The sequence below is a fragment of the Budorcas taxicolor genome, chromosome 6 (assembly GCF_023091745.1).
Source record: "Budorcas taxicolor isolate Tak-1 chromosome 6, Takin1.1, whole genome shotgun sequence".
In the NCBI taxonomy this organism is placed as follows: domain Eukaryota; kingdom Metazoa; phylum Chordata; class Mammalia; order Artiodactyla; family Bovidae; genus Budorcas; species Budorcas taxicolor.
In genome coordinates this window covers 101575816-101596166 of record NC_068915.1, presented here as the reverse complement: position 1 = coordinate 101596166, position 20351 = coordinate 101575816, and the positions used below count along the sequence as shown (strand labels likewise).

The 20351-nt window shown below is 37.7% G+C and overlaps 1 protein-coding gene across 1 annotated transcript in view; it reads right to left on the bottom strand.

Moving 5' to 3' along the window:
- The window catches only part of PTPN13 (protein tyrosine phosphatase non-receptor type 13), a 223801-nt gene that overhangs the window by 49247 nt on the left and 154203 nt on the right, over window positions 1-20351 (bottom strand). Inside the window, exons 21-29 of the mRNA XM_052641697.1 lie at window positions 9365-9454; window positions 8732-8839; window positions 8199-8330; window positions 6715-7178; window positions 5518-5649; window positions 4179-4272; window positions 3263-3348; window positions 1709-1862; window positions 105-319 (exon numbers count right to left, since the gene is read on the bottom strand). Coding sequence (XP_052497657.1) covers window positions 105-319; window positions 1709-1862; window positions 3263-3348; window positions 4179-4272; window positions 5518-5649; window positions 6715-7178; window positions 8199-8330; window positions 8732-8839; window positions 9365-9454 — 1475 coding nt within the window. The remainder of the gene's footprint in view (window positions 1-104; window positions 320-1708; window positions 1863-3262; window positions 3349-4178; window positions 4273-5517; window positions 5650-6714; window positions 7179-8198; window positions 8331-8731; window positions 8840-9364; window positions 9455-20351) is intronic.

Below are 20351 nucleotides of genomic sequence, written 5' to 3'. Positions count from 1 at the left end.
TGAGGGAACCATGAATGAGAAATGAAGACACGGTTAAACCATTTCATTCTGAAAGACCAATCTGTCTCATTAAAAATGCTGCACTCCACAGGCTGGGGGCTCACCTGTTGAGACAGTCCTTTCAAAGAGGCTCCATTCACTTTTAAGATAACATCTCCCACATCAATTTGTCCACTTTCTGCAGCCGGCTGTCCAGGAAAGAGCTTTTTAACCCTTACTATGCTGGTGTTCATTTGCTCGGGTATAATATTATCCTCTCGAGAAAAACTGAATCCTAGGCCTGAGCTATTTTTCAGCAATTTCACCTCAAATGTATTCTCTGGAAAAAAAGGTATCAAAAAATGTAAATATTCTTAACAGGCTCTCTCTATATATGCATATATAAACATATACTTTTGAATACATTTTTAAAAAGCCCATTTCCACCATACTCACAGCTTTATATGCACTTATTGCACTCTTATTCTATATTCAAATCCTATTTTACACTGTTATTAAGAAAATTTCACTTATTGAGCTGAGCTGCATGAACTAATAGGCTGCCTGATTAGAAAAGTGGGTTCTGAGAAAAATGTTCTAAAAAGGAAACTATGTCTTAATTCCATGTTTTATAAAACTGCAGAATGACAGAGAAAAAGAGGGAAAAATCCAAGAAAGGAGACAGTGAAAGAAATTCAGGCATAAATGCACAGATTTGCTAAGAAAAACAAAACAAGTAACAGAGAAGGGTTATGGGGAAGTGCATAGGTGACCTAATATTTAGGTTAGATATAATTTCATTCAGTAAAACTGTAAGGCATGATGATAAAATTCTCATCAACAGAAGAAATGAAAAGAATAATAAGCAGGAAAGCATGAAGAAATATATTTAAAGATATAGTAACGGAAGAAATAAGGGAAGAACAGAAGGCAGTAAGATTAAGTGGACATGCCAATCTTATTTTCATAATCAGGAAAGATGATATAGGTTGGGCTAATATTTTCTCCTTATTTTGGGGACTAATTCAGAATTGATGAAAGTTGTATAAGCAAAGAAAAATCTAAAATAAAGACAAAACAATGCTTATGTACCACCACCACCACATATAAAGTAAAGGACATTTATACCCAGCAAAAGGAAGACAGATAAACTCAGAATGAAGAGTACTTCTGTATTATGAATACATTTAACCTTATGAAAAACTCACTACATTAGTCTCGATTTCCTTCTTTCATTATGAGTTAGTGGCATGTCCAATTTTACTACCAGTTAGGTGGAAAAGTTTGTAAGGAAAACAAGTATCTGGGAACTGTTAGTGAATTTCTATTCAGAGTTAGCTTCACAAGTTCACAAAATCAAACAGATATATAGAAAATGTAAGAGTCAAGGTTTCATATGGGTTTGAAGTCATTCTCAGCAATTATTTATATTTATTTTTTTCTCTTACAAATTTTATTTTGAATTTTACAACTATTTTAGGCACCATTAAATGACCATAATTTGTTTTGTGCCTGATTTCATTAGTCAAAGCCTTTCAGACTTCAAGAACTACAACTACGTGTGGTTCCCCCTCCCCTCCAAATTCAGTATAGTGCTGCATCAGGTTATTATTTATACTTGACAAGAATCAAGAGACTCAATATGAATTATGATCCGACATGTAGAAATCAAACTTTGAATAATCCAGGAATAAGTTGAAGGTGAGATGACAGCCTCCCAGGGTCTGACCTTCAGTAACAAAGCTGTAGTCTTTGACATGAGTCATTTTCTTCATCATTTTTTCTGGGGCTTGACCTTGGGTGTCTGCATCGGAGAGGGTACGCTGGGGGACATGTTCTTTGGATGCTGGAGACTGTCCTTTTTCTAACAACAGATGAACCACCTGTATAAATAGAAGAGTGCCTTATTAATTAAGAAGAAAGTTACATAAGAAAGCAAATAAATTTTCAGGACTTTGTACAGTTGGTGGTGTAAAATCATTTAAAGTAACTCTCTGGTCTACCAATACACAAGTAGAGGGAGGGAAAAACAGACAAAAGCAAGGGACTAAAAATGTCAAAATCAAGTTTTTTTAAAAATTATTTTCTGTATAAAGAAGATACATGATTAGAAAGAAAAACATTCTATTATAAAAATAATATAAACACATTGTAGAAAATTCAGATCCTAAAATAAAATCAGATAGCCATTGGGAAGCTGCTGTATGGGCACAGGGAGCTTAACCCAGAGCTCTGTGACAACCTAGAGGGGTGGGATGGGGTTGGAGGTGGAAGGGAGGTTCAGCAGGGAGGGGACATATGCATACTTGTGGCTGATTCATGATGTTGTATGGCAGAAGCCAACACAATATTGTAAAGCAATTATCCTCCAATTAAAGATGGAAAAAAATCATTATTATCCTAATAATATAAAGACCATTATAAGTAATTTGGTAAACTCCCTGACTTAAAAATGTATTAGAACAACGTGAATTTATCCCTTGGGCTGAAGGATACCTGGAAGTGAAAACCACTAGGTATTTGTAGATGTTTATCCATCTAGTCAAGGCTATGGTTTTTCCTGTGGTCATGTATGGATGTGAGAGTTGGACTGTGAAGAAGGCTGAGCGCCGAAGAATTGATGCTTTTGAACTGTGGTGTTGGAGAAGACTCTTGAGAGTCCCTTGGACTGCAAGGAAATCCAACCAGTCCATTCTGAAGGAGATCAACCCTGGGATTTCTTTGGAAGGAATGATGCTAAAGCTGAAGCTCCAGTACTTTGGACACCTCATGCAAAGGGTTGACTCACTGGAAAAGACTCTGATGCTGGGAGGGATTGGGGGCTGGAGGAGAAGGGGACGACAGAGGATGAGATGGCTGGATGGCATCACGGACTCGATGGACGTGAGTCTGAGTGAACTCCAGGAGTTGGTGATGGACAGGGAGGCCTGGTGTGCTGCGGTTCATGGGGTCGCAAAGAGTCGGACATGACTGAGCGACTGAACTGAACTGAACTGAACTGATGGAAAAAAAATGTTAAGGCAATCTCTCCCCTTCCTCCTGGCAGATCTCGGGTGACATTAGGGCTAAATGTGATATAGAAAGCCTGCTTCCACAATAAAAATCCTCGTCATAATATTTGCTTCCCAATTTGGAAGGAAAAAAATACGAGGATGTTTATTTGCACTAATCAGGCTTTGTTTCTTGACCAATAAATTTGGAGATCTCAGTCAAATTGATATTATTCACACATTATTATGTTCTTCCGAGATATCTAGAAAAGGCTGGTATAATGATCTCTTACCTGTCCTGTATTTCTCAGTGTTTCCACAGCTTGCTTGTGGGTAGCCCCTTCTAGACTAACTCCATTGACAGCGAGGACACGATCACCTATAAATTAGGCAGTAATGATGAAAGAAGCAAGTCATAAAATAAGGATTCTACATGTTCTTTAATACCTTAAGGTCTTGTTTTATAGTAATTTGCTCGAGGAGAGACTCAGACAAATTCTGGACAAAAGTCTGTCACAGAGTTTCTTTAACATGTACTTAATTCCTTTCTCTATTCTACAGCTAATCTTAGGTATATTTTCAAACTGGATATTATATATACTATAAAATCAATTTTAATTATGAAAAAAATGACATGCTGAGCTGCAAACGCAGAGAGATGGGAGAGAACTAACCTAGTTAGTTCTTATTAGAAATGCAGATGTCATTGTTTTTACAAGGGCATGACCCCTTTCCAATTCTCTGGAAATTTGCTTCTTAAAAAGTACAAAGCATGAACTAAAACAAGATATTTTCTGATACTATATAGAGGATGGGCTTTCCTGGTAGCTCAGATGGTAAAGAATCTGCCTGCAGTGCCTGAGACCTGGGTTTGATCCCAGGGTTAGGAAGATCCCTTAGGGAGGCCAAGGCACCCCACTTCAGTATTCTGGCCTGAAGAATCCCCATGGACAGAGAAGCCTGGTGGTTTATAGTCCATGGGGTTGCCAAGAGTCAGAAATGACTGAGCGACTAAGCACAGCACAGAGGAAAAGCTGGAAATAAGTGTTTGGAATCATATCAAGGAGCTTTCTCATGTTGTAATCTTAAAATAATATGTTCTTATTTTATATTATGAATACTTTGAAGGTCTTCATCAACTTTCCAATTTCTTCTTTATTTGTTGACACGATAATCCTTATGTAATTCCCATACCCACAAACACTCTACCTTTGTGAATTCTGCCATCAGACTCTGCTGCTCCCTTGGGAATAACGGCTTTCACATAAATGCCACCATGTCTGACACTGGTATTCACACCTCCCTAAGTGGAAAAAGACAAATAACGTTTTGTCACATGAAAAATGTTGCACTCCGTCTTTCAGGTCTGAGACCTAGAAAGCATTCCATTCATCAGCCAAAGCAGCAGCATCACATTAGCACATGCAATTACTTCAATACCCAAGAATATTTCTAGCAAGTTTTCCAAATGCGAAAGCAGCTACATTTTAGAAACATTCTTTATTCAGAAAATAACGACATGCCAGATCTTTGCCTGGATGAGAGGGTGCTCTTCCTTTCAGAAGTCTATACCATATATTAGGCACAAACGGCAAGCAAAATCCAGCCATGAAATATTAGTGTGAGAATATAACTGTCAGAAATAAACAGCATATGGAGTAATATACTTCAGATCATATTTGCTAATTTGAAAATGAATCTCATGAATCAATGGAAAATTTTCTTTTTATTTTAAAAGGTTTTGGTATAGAAGTTGTGCTACAGAGTAGATGAGATCTCATGAGTGGATGCTCCATCTCTTGTGGATATTGAGCTTTTATTTCCCTTCACAGTAGAAAGATAATAAAATTCTAAAGAAGTTACGGACAAGATAAAAAGGGTTACAGTATTGAGGACTGATAGAAAATCAGGTTTTCTTTTGGATCTCTATTTGTTAAGAGTATTATTTCTACCTTATTTCTAAATGCCTTTTCCTAACAAACAACACCCTTCAAATATAAATGATAATATTACACTTTAGGGTATAGTATGTTAATAGAATTCTAAAGCAGTCTCATCAAATAGCCTATGCTCATATTTTAACTTCTTTAGAAGTATTACACATATTTTTGGGAACTTCTAATAATAAACTACTAATCATATTTACATGCCAAGATGTATTATGAAGTGAAGGGCATATAATTATATATTTGACTTTAATTATTTATGATGTAGGTTAAAATTATTCCATGCTGATGTAGAAGCTGCCAAGTATATATAAGACATACTTCTCAATTTTATATTTTTCAAGTCTTGTATTCAGATTAAACAAGTATGAAATCTCTAGGGGAAAATAGCATTTGTCTAATTTCTTTTAAGCCACAGGAAAAAGTAACTAGAAAACATAAGTTTTTTAAAAAAAGTCTTAAGATATAATTCAATTTAAAATTTTGCAAATATTTGACAAGTTTCCTTTTTTGAAGCAAAATAATTCAAGTAATAAATTGGCATACGATAGGCTGCTGGAAATGGAGAAGAGAAAACATTTGAAAACCTTGTCAAACAGTACCGTGACACTTATCCCCAAGCTGTTATCATTTTTAGCCAGTTCAACCTCAAAGATATCTCCAGGTTTAGGAGGTGATGAAGGAAAAGTTTTAAAATTCATTTTGTTGGAGGTATTCATGGAGGAGGAAGATTCCTTAACAAAGAAAAACAAACAAAAGCATTTCTTGTTAGAGTCAAACAGAGTTATTAATGGAAGATCTTTCTCTTTTTGAAAAATTAAGAAAAAGCAAGATATTAAAGGATAGAGTAGACTAAAAAATGATGAAGGCTGGAAAAGATCTTAAGGATCATCTAATCCAAGGCCTTCAGAGTTTAAAACAGGAAATTGAGATCTAGAGCCTAAAGGCCTTGCTTCAGGTAAAAAGATACGACTGAGGGAAGCCCAGAATCCAATTCAAACCTTGGCTTTTACATAATCCTTATCCAGTGCTTTTCATACACTCAAACTTAGAAAACATTTCTATTTCCTGTAAAAAAAAAAAATCCACATATATCATGTAGTAGCTTTTAACTTGGGCCTTTAAGATGAGTAGGCCTCAAGTTTATTTTGCTAATGTTTAAATCCAATATAAACATAGGCACAACAGCCAAGCCCAATCTATAAGGACAAACTCTCTCAGGAGGAATGCTGGAGACATTAATGAGGAATGTTTTTCAGTGAACAAAGGGCTTAAGGTTCTTTTCTGAATCTACTTGTGAAAATGGGTCTAAATTATATCATGTCTAATATTTCTAGGAAATGGTCAATTTTCTATCTTATTGTTCTTATTATCATACATTCAGAACTTCAGAGTAATTTAGGCTGTTAACAGCAAAGCCAACTGCCCATTATATGAATTATTTAGGAACAACTTTTTCAGATATTAAGTTCTCTTATTAATATAAATATTAAGTATGCAAGAGAGAAACAATTTATAGAAAACAATCATAATCTGGTTATTCATTCCTTTGTGTAATCACGTAGCAAGTTCCCAGAATAATAGCCATTTTGGAATTAGTATTCAAAGCTGCTAATTTCTCTGAAAGTTAGCATCAAATGCAGTAGCAGTTAGTAGCATTATACATAAACAATTTCTCCTTTCCAGAATAATGTACTCTGTTCATAGTAGATTATTCTGCTCTATAATACATTTGTTGTTGTTTGTTTTGTTAAGTGGGGGAAAAAAAAATAAAAACCAAGATTCAAATTAAACGGTGCCTTTTTTGGTATGTGATGATCCTGACTGCTGGAATAAGTGGCTTCATCCATGTCTGAATCTCCACGGTCAGAGTAATCTGGTGCATCAGAAATGCCTGTATTTTTAGCTTTGCTTCGGTTACTGTCAGTAGAAGTCCACTTTTTCTCGGTGGCTTTGGATATCACAGATGGGGAAGGGCTGCCACGCTGTGAGTCCTGCCAGCTGCGGTCAGCTGCATGGCTGGCAAAGAACCCATTGACCTGGCTCTGTGACAAGCTGGCACTCTCAGTCCTGGAGTCTTGAGAGCTCAGGCTTCCCTCCCGCAGGCCCCCAGACAGCCCAAACGAGCTCTCTGAGATGTGCCTCGGGGTGCCCCGTGGCCAGCAGTGATCCTCAGAAGAATTTACAGTGCTGTCTTGCAGGTGGGAAGGCTTTTTCATGTAGTTTTTCATGCCATTGGCCATATGCACAGGAGTAGAAGGTACTGCAAAGTCAAAATCAGCCCGTGAGAATAACAGGTTAGTGACACACGCCTGGGCTCACACACATGCACACTGTTCCCTGGTAGCTGCTGCGAGGATTTTACGCAGGATAACGTGCACAACACCTGACTGGGGCTTGGGACCGTGACAAGGTCCCAACAAACACTGAAGATGCTTTCTGTTTCCTTTGCCTCCTCTTTGGTCATTCTTTGGGCAACTTCTATGGGAATGTGTATCTGCCTCACCTGAACTCCTCATTTCCATTCCCCAAGACCCGTTTCAAGTAAGTCTCCCCTGTGAAGACTTTCTTAATTCCCTATCCAGAGATAACTTGAATCTCCAAAGATCTCTGTTGAATGGTTATTTACATACTTGTTTTATACTGTCTTAACAAACTGCCTGTTTCAGACTCCAAGTTATTATCAAAGAAGGTAATTCCATACTCCTTACATACATAGTTCTTTTAAAAAGCCACTTAGGAAAGCTTTCCTAAGACAAAAATCACAGGTAACATGTGTAAAAGAATTATAGATAATACATATATGTGGAATCTAGAAAAATGGTACAAAATTATATGGTCTTTTACATATATGTGTCTTTTACACACATATGTCTTTCATATTTCTGGTATGTTGGCATCCTTTCCCTTTTATAAACAGGTTCAAGACAGGACTTCATAGATAACTGTTATATAACTGTATTAATTGGGCAATGATTAAGAATTTTATTTCTAATTTGGCCTAAGATGTGATAGAACACACCAAGTACTTGGAATTTACTCAAGTGACACTGATTTTGCACAACAAATCATTTTTATGCATGTAAAGAGGAATGAGACAGAAAATCTTAGAAGTGATGAATGGAAGACTTGTACTGATGCATAAAATTAAAGCAATCAGAACTATACGTATTAAATTTCCAGAAAGGAAACAAAAGTTTAAATCTAATTTATGTGTCAAGGTACTGAAATTTTTGTGGGAACTGGAACAGAATCCACAGCTCAGAGACATCCACAGTGTTACCTTTGGATAGCTTTTCTTTTGGCTGAGAGATAACAAGGGTCACATCTTCAGGTGCATTTTGCAAAATTTCAACTGCGGCATGATGGCTGACCCCCTCCAGACTGACACTATTCACAGATATCAAACGGTCTCCTGTAAAAACAGACAACCCAGTGTCTTCTACAGCTAAGAGAAATTCAGGCTAAATCTTAGAAATGTTACCTCCCCCTCATTATTTTTGTTTTACCCAACTTCTACTTTTGCTATCTGTGCAAATTCACTGTCAGTAAATACTTCAAAGTGAAAGTGTTAGTCGCCCAGTTGTGTGTCTGACTCTTTGTGACTCCATGGACTGTAGCCTGCCAGGCTCCACTGTCCATGGAATTCTCCAGGGAAGAATACTGGAGTGGGTAGCCATTCCTGTCTCCAGGGGATCTTCCCGACCCAGGGATTGAACCTGGATCTCCCACATTGCAGGCAGCTTTACCATCTGAGCCACTAGGGAAGGCCAGTAAATACTTAGGAAATTCCCTAAATTACCTAAAAATAAATACCTGGCTTTAAGCATCCATCCAAGTCAGCTGGTCCTCCAGGAGTAACTGAACTAATAAATACACCTAGATCCAGTCTTCCCATCTTTTCTCCACCAATAATTTGAAATCCTGTGAATCAGCACATTAAAATAAAATCTTCCGGGGGAGGGGCAAGATACAGATTAGGAGACTAAAAGGTATAAACTACTATGTATAAAATAAATAAGTTATAAGAATATATTACATAGCACAGGAATATAGCCAATATTGTATAATAACTATAAATGGAATACAACCTTTAAAAATTGTGAATCACTATGTTGTATACCTGAAACTTACATGGCATTATAAATCAACTGTCTCAATTAAAAAAAAGTAAAAATGAAAATATCTCATGGCATTGGTGCTTTCAAGGACTAATGATAAGTCTGCCTGACACACAGAAGTGTACAGACTCATACTGAATATGACTTAATAGGTAACACATGTGAGACGGGATTTAAATTTGGTGGAAACATTGCTTGTAAGCATTTCACCTTTGGCATTTCCTGACTGGGCAAGTGGGAAAAGGGGACTCAGGTGGGGACAAGTGGGCTTGGTTCCTCAATGCCAATGTTAAATTCTCACAGACCTTGAAGAATCTCAGTGACTTACCTAAGCCATACTGTGCATCTTTTTTCAGGTTAACCAGAGTAATCTCCCTTTCTGGTGAAGATGCTATGCTCCATCTTTTGTGTAGCACATCTATGGAGAAATTTTAAGATACAATTAACATAACATGGTTAGGCATTGAGACTGTCTGCTTGTTCCAATTTAAATAATAAAGCTCACTATTAGATTTGTCAGTCACTTTAAAATCATATTTTAAATAATATGTTATTATCTATCTGCTGATAATGAGTTTAGTTTATCAAATGATTATGTTATTCATTTATTCCTTATAAATGGTTCCCTTTGAAATCAGTCTATTTCAGTTACAAATGCATAAATAGATCTCAAGACATTGAATGATTTGAGCAAGTTTACTCAGTTAGTCCTCCCTGGTGGCTCAGATGGTAAAGCGTCTGCCTGCAATGCGGGAGACCCGGGTTCAATCCCTGGGTTGGGAAGATCCCCTGGAGAAGGAAACCCACTCCAGTACTCTTGCCTGGAAAATTCCATGGACCGAGGAGCCTGGTAGGCTACAGTCCATGGGGTTGCAAAGAGTTAGACACAACTGAGCGACTTCATTTTCACTTTCACTCAGTTAGTTACAGGTAGAAATGAACCTTAAACTTAGGTTGTTACACTCTGTCTTTCTGTCACATCATAGCTGACCTCCTGAATTCAACAATGCTCAATATGTAAATCTTCTACTAATAAGTGGCTGGCATTTCTATTTGTATGAGTAGAACATTCATGGTAAATTCTAAGGTTTACGAAGAGACAGGATTAATTCTTTTAAATCTGACGACTTGGCTGGCACATTTATATTCTCAAAGCCCTTTATTTCTTATTTTATTTATGGAACAATCTCATGAGGTAGGCAAAGAGATTTTTAGTCACTTTTTAGCAGATAAGGAATAACAGTTCATGACTTGCTCAAGATTATAGCAGGTATCACTGCCCAGCAAAACACCTTAGGCACTTGATGAATGCTAAACACACTGAGTGAATGTTGGCATCAAAACTAAAATTTACTTTTTCTTATTTCCACTTTTTTAAAGCAATTGGATCACTGAAAAGTATCTCCTAAATTAAACCAATAAATATGCCACTTAATTGTCATATTATTAAAATTACTTCATTCAGTTAGCAATCAGAGCATGTGAAAACACAGAAATATACACACACACTTTTTGTTATGAGTTAAAATGTGTTCCTTCACCCTTTCCACAAATAAATGAGCTGAACCAATAACTCCTAGTACCGCAGAATTCATAATCATATTTAGAGACAGGTTTTTAAAAAGATAATTAAGTTAAAAAGAGGTGTTTAGGGTGGCCTAATTCAATATGACTTCTTCCTTATAAAGAGGGGGGCTTCCCTGGTGGCTCAAACGGTAAAGCGCCTGCCTGCAATAAGGGAGACCTGGGTTTGATCCCTGGGTCGGGAAGATCCCCTGGAGAAGGAAATGGCAACCCACTTCCAATACTCATGCCTGGAAAACTCCATGGATGGAGGAATCTGGTGGGCTACAGTCCATAGGGTCGCAAAGAGTTGGACACGACTGAGTGACTTCTCTTTATAAAGAGGGAATGTGGATATAGCTATGTGTGCATGGAGGGAAACTCATATGAAAAAAGAAGAAGGCTTCTATCTACAAAGCCAAGGAGTGGTCTCAAGAAATCAATGTTGCTGACACTTTGATCTCAGACTTCTAACCTTCAGAACTGTGAGAACAAACCTATGTTGTTTAAGCCTCCCAATCTGTGGGACCGTGTTATGGCAGCTCAAGTAAATTAGTACATTTCTTAACATCAACTGTAATTTAATAGTTGACACTTGTCTGTGTGTGAGGAGGTGGCAGTGGCAGCAAATGAGTTCAACACACTCAGAAAGATATCTGTTTAAATCTACAAATTTATCTCTTAAATAGTTTTTAGGCCTATTGAAACATCTTGAAAATTAGAGGTTATCCACCAACATATGATTACCCATGGATTTCAAATTGCATTATTATGTTATTAATAATAACATGTTACCCAACATGTATTAATGCTTAAACGATGCAGATGTGATAGTTCATATTCTAGCAATAAACTCCTGTAATTTCAGAAAACAACAACCACCATCAGATGCTCTCTGAAGTGAATTAACCTTGTCCCTTAAACACCAAGTACTAGTGCAAGCTTGATAGCTCCCTATAGTATACATGTCTCTATTGTGTTGTTTCTTTTTGACCAAAACTTAGTTCTAAACTCAGCTATAATCAACAGAAGTAGTAGTAGTTCAATATTTCTAACTAATGAGATATCAAAAAAAAAAAAGGAAAAAGATCACTGGACAATGGTATGAAGAGCCTTATATATTTAGTTTATACAAGTTCATGAATTAGTTATTGTCTAAATTAATATCTAAGTGGCTGATACGCTGCTGCTGCTAAGTCGCTTCAGTCGTGTCTGACTCTACTTTCATCCTAAAATAGATGATTAACTCTAATTTTCAGCTACAGTTAAATAAAAAATACAACAGAATGAAACTGATAAAATGAAACAAATAAGGGATGAAGTCATGTTAGGTATTAAATGTAAACTTTTATCACCATTGTGAAGACAGAGTCCATTTCCTTTATGCAGAGTGTTTCTGCCTTTGATTATAAAAGTGATCAATATTCTAAATGTTTTTAAGGAGTATATGCTAAAAGTCAAAGGTATTGAATCAAAGAATAAAAATGCCATTTATTTTCATTTTCAACAATATGTACTTACAAGCTTGGTTATTTATGCTACTTATTTTAAAAGTATGTGTGTGCATGTATACAAAACATTTCCCAGGTAAACAATATTGGGATATATGTGTATACACACGCTAATTATGCTTTTTTTTTTTTGTATTTATTTCTCTAACTAGAACCAACAGATTAGGCTCTCTATATTCAAGGATTCATCAATGAGACTTGAACATTCATTCATTCAGTTACATTTTCACCTTTCAAATACTGTGTTGGCCAAAAAGTTCTTTGGGGTTTTCCATAACATCTTAACAGAAAAACCCGAGTGAACTTTTTGGCTAATCCAACATTTGCTGAATAATATTCCTATGAAAGTCACTCATTAGGCAACTGGCGAAAGTAAAAAGAGATAATATAAAAAAGTGACAATATATATGAAAACTGCTAGCGTAATAAAGTTGGCTCAGATCAGAGCTCAATCAGGTCAGGCTAGAAGAACAAAGATTTGTCTGATTGATGAACAGAATGTTAACCACTCAAAGAAATATTTGTATCACAAAAGTATGAGTCGGACCTGTAAGAGCAGAGAGCTTTCTCCTTGCCAGAAATAAAAGAGACTTCAGGGACACGTGTGTGCATGCAGGCACACGCACAGTTGCGTCCGACTCTTCATGACCCCATGGACTGTAGCCAGCCAGGCTCCTCTGTCCATGGAATTTTCTAAGAAAAATACTGGAGCGGGTTGCCATTTCCTTCTCCAGGGGATCTTCCCGACCCGGGGATCAAACCCACGTCTCTTGCATCTTCTGCATTGGCAGGCCATTCCTTTACTCCTGTGCCATCTGGGAAGCTCCCCAAGGACATGAGGTACAGTTTAATAAATGGATTATGTAGATGGTATACATGTACAACATGTAGAAAGAAAAGAAAGTGAAGTCGCTCAGTCATGTCCGACTCTTTGTGACCCCATGCACTGTAACCTACCAGGCTACCCCATCCATGGGATTTTCCAGGTAAGAATACTGGAGTGGGTTGCCATTTCCTTCTCCAGGGGATCTTCCCGACCCAGGGATTGAACCTGGGTCTCTCGCATTGTAGGCAGACGCTTTACCTTCTGAGCCACCCTGGACAATCATGTAAGGCATTAACAAAAGCTGAGACAGATAAATGGTGGAAAAGCTTCTGGGAAGATGGCCCAGGTCAGCTTGGCTAAAATACAATATGAGTCAGGTGGAGCTGAATATTATTTTGGAAAGCGAAGCTTTGCTAACATTCTCTTTATAACAGGGAACCACCCCCGTCATCCTGACTTATTAAGGTGGGGACAGAGGAAGGATGTCGGTGTAGAGCTGAGTAGACAGTACCGTGTACATACTGAATTTGTATTTATCTTGTATTCTATTCACATAGATGTTCAAAATACTTTTGTTGGCGTAAAAAAAAAGACAAGTATCTGGAGGTATATAGCGCATAAGAACCCAACTAAATTTAAAGATACAAAATTCAATGAAGATTAAATAGAATTTATGAATCACTGAAAGTAAGGAACCAGACATTTGAAGACATTTCAAGTACCAAGACATTTCTGAGTTAATTACTGTATGGAAACAAGCATTAATATTTAAGGTATGTATTTTTTACATCTTTAAAATTATTTTCTTTTCCTATGGCCACAGCAAATTCCGCAAATATTTTAAAGTGAAAAAGAGGCTCAAATAGAAATTTCTGCTTCTTCAAGTAATACATGCTGGTGTTATTCCCAATGTTTACCTGTGAAATATCTTAAGAACTGATAAATGTATAGAAATTAAATGTACACTGTCTGCATTAGAGACTGTTTCAGTGTTGCCTTTCTCATCTCTCATAAGGTTCATGAGGATGTATCAGTCTCCAAGTAGAATAATTGTGGCTATTAATGATAGATACATATATGAGTAAACTATCTGAATTTCCTAGTAAAAGCACTTTTCAGATAAGGCCAAGGCCATATAATTGATTTAAGTGAATCAATAATTCTTTTTCTAAGGAAAATTGTTTTTTTTGGTTACAGATACAGACCCTTGTCAATTATCAAGCAGCTCCACAAAACTGGTTCTAAGAGGAAACGGACAAAGGGTAGAGGAGGCTCCTGATAAATTCATCAGTCACTCTAGGGAAAAAAAGACCCATTTCAAACCCGGAGGTGATGGACCAGCAACACTACATTGGTATAAAAACAGAGAGAGGTATTTCTCATTGTTATATCACCTAATACACTAACTGCTCTGGTGGTAGAAGCAGAAAATCATGATGGAAACTTTGGTGTTTTGTTCCTGTGACAGCACAAATTAGCTAAGTGAAATGGAGCCATATAACATTTCAGAGACATATTTAATCCATTCATAGACTGAAAGGCTTGGTTTAGATAAACTTATTATATTTTTTTTTAGATAAACTTTTAAATTCCTTTCAGTTCTCAATTTATCTGACTCTATATTTTGTTTCCGGTTAATTCTCATATCTGCTGAATCCTCTGTGAGCACTTTGGACTTTCATAATCTTCAACTATGTATGTATCCTAATTAAACTTTAGGTGGAAAAAAAAAAACCCTAGCATTTAAATTATACTGGTCCTTGATATCTGACTAAAAAGTGATCTTTTAATCTCAAATAAACAATGTAATCTACCAGATTAAAAAAAAAAAATTCCCCTAACCTACTAGCTAAAGGAAACAGAAGAATAACAAAGCCCAAAGCCAGCCTAAGGGAGAAAATAATAACGATCAGAGAGGAAGTTGAAAGGAGAAATAACAACGAACACCGTGTGTGCTCCGTTGCTTCAGTTGCGTCTGACTCTTCAGTAGTGTCTGAATCTACAATCCTATGGATTGTAGCCTGCCAGGCTCCTCTGTCCATGGGATTCTCCAGGCAAGAATACTGGAGGGCGTTGCCATGCCCTCCTTCAGGGGATCTTCCTGATCCAGGGACTGAACCCACACCCCTTAATGTGTCTCCTGCTTTGGCAGATGGATTCTTTACCACGTGCCACCTGGGAAGCCCAGCAGAGAGATACAAAAAATCATAAGGGAATATTACAGTTACATGCCAACAAGCTAGACAACCTAGAATAAATGGACCAATTTCTAGAAACATACAGCCTGCCAAGATTGAGTCAAGAAGAAATGGATACTTTGAGCAGACCTACCACTAGCAGGAAAATTGAATTTGTTATTAAAAAATTCCCAGTAAAAAAAGTCCAGTACTGGACAGTTCACAGGAAAATTCTATCAAACATATAAAGAAGAAATTATACCTATGCTTTTCAACATATTCCCTCAAACTGAAGGTGACAAAATACTCCCAAATTCATTCTAGGAGGCCACCATCCATTATTATGATATGAACCAGACGAAGACACTACAAAATAAAGAAAATTACAAGCCAATATCTTTGATAAATATAGATGCAAGAATCCTCAACAAAAGATTAGGAAGCCAAATGCAAAGCTATATAAAAAGGATCATATACCATGATTTACTCCAGGGACACAGGGATTGTCTGTTTCACAAAATGGTCTGTGATATACCACATAAACAAAAGGAAGGATAAAAAGCACATGATCATCTCAATAGACAAAGAAAAGCATTTGACAAAGTTCAACATCTATTCATGATAAAAACTCTCCAGAAAGTGGGTATAGAAGGAACATATCTCAACGTAATAAAGTGTGCGACCAACATGCTGGTCACAGCTAACACCATACCGAACAGTGAAAAGCTGAAAACCTTTCCTCTAAATTCATGAATAAGACAAGGATGCCCAAATCTTTCCACTTCTATTCAACATAGTACTGAAGTCAGTAAAGTTGCAGGATATGAGATTAACATATAGAAATCTGTTGTGGACTTCCCTGGTGGCACAGTGGATAAGAATCTGCCTGCCAATGCAAGAGACACGGGTTTCATCCCTGGTCCGAGAAGATTCCACATGCTGTGGAGCAACTAAGCCAGTGCACCACAAACAGAGAGTGCCCACGCTCTGGAGCCTGTGGGCCGCAACTACTAGGCCTGTGTGTCACAACTACTGAAGCTCGGGTGCCCTGGAACCTGTGTTCTGCAACAAGAAAAGCCCCCGCAATGAGAAGACTGGGCACTGAATTCAAGAGTATCTCCTGACTGCTGCCAACCAGAGAAAGCCTGCACACAGCAATGAAGACCTAGTGTAGCAGCAAAAAAATTTTGCTTTTCTATATACTAATAAGGAACTATCAGAAAGAGAAAGTTAAAAAGAAAGCATGCAAACGACAACAAAATTCTCCTTAAAATCATATCAAAAATAATAAAATACCTAGGAACAAACTTGACCAAGGATATAAAAGACCTTCACTCTGAAAACTACAGTGGCCATACTGCTCAAAGCACTTTACAGATTTCATGTAAAAATACATATGACATTTTTCACAGAACTAGAAGAAATAATCCTAAAATTTATATGGAATGGTAAAAGACCCTGAATTACCAAAGCAATTTTGGAAAAAAAAGAATAAAGCTATCATCATCTCAGATTTCAGATTATACTACAAAGCTATAATAATAAAAACACCATGGTACTGGCACAAAAGCAGACACATAGATCAATGGGACAGAGAACCTAGAAATAAATTTATGCACCTATGGTTACTTAGGGTAAAGGCTAATAGAGTTTTGACAAGAGAACACACTGGTCATAGCAAACACACTTTTTCAACAACACAAGAGATGACTCTACACATGGACATCACCAGATGGTCAATACCAAAAATCTGACTGATTATATTCTTTGCAGCCAAAGACAAAGAAGCTCTACACTGTCAGAAAAACAAGACCAGGAGCTGACTGTGGCTCAGATCATGAACTCCTTATTACAAAATTCAGACTTAAATTGAAGAAAGTAGAGAAAACCACTAGGCCATTCAGGTATGACCTAAATCAAATCCCTTATAATTATACAGTGGATATGACAAATAGATTCAAGGGATTAGATCTGACAGAGTGCCTGAAGAACTATGGATGGAGGTTTATAACGAAATGCAAAAAGGCAAAGGGTTGTCTGAGGAGGCATTACAAATAGCTGAGAAAAGAAGAGAAGATAAAGGCAAAGGAGAAAGGGAAAGATACACCCATCTGAATGCAGAGTTCCAAAGAATAGCAAGGAGAGATAAGAAAGCCTTCCCAAGTGATCAATGTAAATAAATAGAGGAAAACGACAGAATGGGAAAGACTAGAGATCTCTTCAAGAAAATTAGAGACACCAAGGGAACATTTCATGCAAAGATGGGCACAATAAAGGACAGAAATGGTATGGACCTAACAGAAGCAGAAGATACAAAGAAGAGGTGGCAAAAATACACAGAAGAACCATACAAAAAAGATCTTAATGACTCAGATAGCTGACCCCATAGACGGCAGCCCACCAGGTTTCCTTATCCCTGGGATTCTCCAGGCAAGAACACTGGAGTGGGTTGCCATTGCTTTCTCCAGTGGGCCTTAGGAAGCATCACTGAAAACAAAGCTAGTGAAGGTGATGGAATTCCAGTTGAGCTATTTCAAATCCTAAAAGATGACGCTGTTGAAGTGCTGCACTTAATATGCCAGCAAATTTGGAGAACTCAGCAGTGGCCACAGGACTGGAAAAGGTCAGTTTTCATTCCAATGTGAAAGAAAGGCAATGCCAAAGAATGTTCAAACTACCACACAGTTGCACTCATTTCACACATTAGCAAGTGAAAGTTGCTCAGTAGTGTCCAACTCTTTGCAACCCCATGGACTATAGAGTCCATGGAATTCTCCAGGCCAGAATACTGGAGTGGGATGCCTTTCCCTTCTCCAGGGGATCTTCCCAACCCAGGGATTGAACCTAGGTCTCCCACATTGCAGGCGGATTCTTTACCAACTGAGCCACAAGGGAAGCCTCAGAATACAGGAGTGGGTAGCCTATCCCTCCTCCAGCAGATCTTCCAGACCCAGGAAATGAACCGGGGTCTCCTGCATTTCAGATGGATTCTTTACCAACTGAGCTATCAGGAAAGCCCTTGCTACACACTAGCAAAGTAATTCTCTAAACTCTCCAAGCTAGGCTTCAACAGTTTGTGAACTGAGAACTTCCAGATGTACAAGCTGGATTTAGAAAAGACAGAGGAACAAGAGATCAATTTGCCAACACCCATTGGATCATAGAAAAAGTTAGAGAATTTCAGAAAAACATCTACTTCTGCTGCATTGACTATGCTAAAGCCTTTGACTGTGTGGACCACAACAAACTGAGGAAAATTCTTAAACAGATGGGAATATCAGACCACCTTACCTGCCTCCTGAGAAGCCTGTATGCAGGTAAAAAAGCAGCAGTTAGAACTGGACATGAAACAATGGACTGGTTCCAAATCAGGAAATGAGTATGTCAAGGCTGTATACTGTCACCCTGCTTATTTAACTTATATACCTAATACATCATGCGAAATGCTGGGTTGGATGAAGCACAAACTAGAATCAAGATGGCCAGGAGAAATAACAACAACCTCAGACATGCAGATGACACCACCCTTATGGCAGAAAGCGAAGAGAAACTAAAGAACCTCTTGATGATGGTGAAAGAGGAGAGTAAAAAACTCAACATTCAGAAAACGAAGATCATGGCATGTGGTCCCATTACTTCATGGCAAATAGATGGGGAAACAACAGAAACCGTGAGAGACTTTATTTTCTTGGGCTCCAAAATCACTGCAGATGATGACTGCAGCCATGAAACTAAAAGATGCTTGCTCCTTTGAAGAAAAGCTATGACAAACCTAGACAGCATATTAAAAAGCAGAGACATTACTTTGCTGACAAAGATCTGTCTAGTCAGAGCTGTGGTTTTTCCATTAGTCATGTATGGATGTGACAGTTGGACCATTAAGAAGGCTGAGTGCCGAAGAAGTGACGCTTTTGAACTGTGGTGTTGCAGAAGACTCTTGAGAATCCCTTGGTCTGCAAGGAGATCCAACCAGTCAATCCTAAAGGAAATCAGTCCTGAATATTCATTGGAAGGACTGATGCTGAAGCTGCAGCTGCAATACTCTGGCCACCTGATGCAAAGAGCCAACTCATTAGAAAAGACCCTGATGCTGGGAAAGATCGAAGGCAGGAGGGGAAGGGGACAACAGAGGACGAGATGGTTGGATGGCATCATTGACTCAATGAAGATGAGTTTGAGCAAGTCCTAGGAGATGGTGAAGGACAGGGCACCCTGGCATGCTGCAGTCCCTGGGGTCGCAAAGAGTTGGACACGACTGAGCGACTGAACAAGAATATGGTCAATTATTGAACAGCAAAGGAAGTAAAATATACGATTGAGAAAAGACAGTCTCTTCAATAAGTGTTGCTTGAAAAAACTGGAATAGTACATGTCAAATAATGAGATTAGAACATTTCCTCATACCATGTACAAAAATTAACCCCAAATGGATCAAAGACCCCAAACCATAAAAGTCCTAGATGAGAACATAGGCAGAACCACACTTTGACATAAATTGCAGTAATATATTTCTGGATATGTCTCCTCAGGCAAACGACATAAAAGCAAACATGAACAAATAAGACCTAATTAAATTTAAAAACTTCTGCAAAGCACAGGAAACCACTGACAAAATGAAAAGACAATCTACTGAATGAGAGAAAGTATTTTGCAAATATAACCATCAAGGGATAATATCCAAAATATATAGCTCATACAACTCAATATAATACACACACACACACAAAATGACCCAAAGGCCTGAAAAGATATTTTTCCAAAGAAGACATACAAATGGTCAACAGGTCCAGAAAAAGATACTTGAAATCAGTAATCGTCAGAAATGCAGATTAAAACCACAATGAGCTATTACCTCACACCTGTCAGAATGGCTACATGCAATAAAAGTCTACAAAAAACAAATGCTGTTGGGGTGTGGAGAAAAGAGAATCCTTGTACACTGTTGGTGGGAATGTAAAATGGTGCAGCCACTATGGAAAACAGTATGGATGTTTCTCAAAAACCTAAAAACAGATCTACCACATGATCCAGCAATTCTACTCCGGGGTATATATCCAGGAAAAACAAAATCACTAATTCAAAAATACACACATACCCCAAAGTTCACAGCAGCACAATTTACAAATATCTAAGATATACAAGCAATCCAAGTGTCCATCAATAGAATGAATGGATAAAGAAGATGTGAGATACACACACACACACACACACACACACACTGGAATATCACTGAGTTAT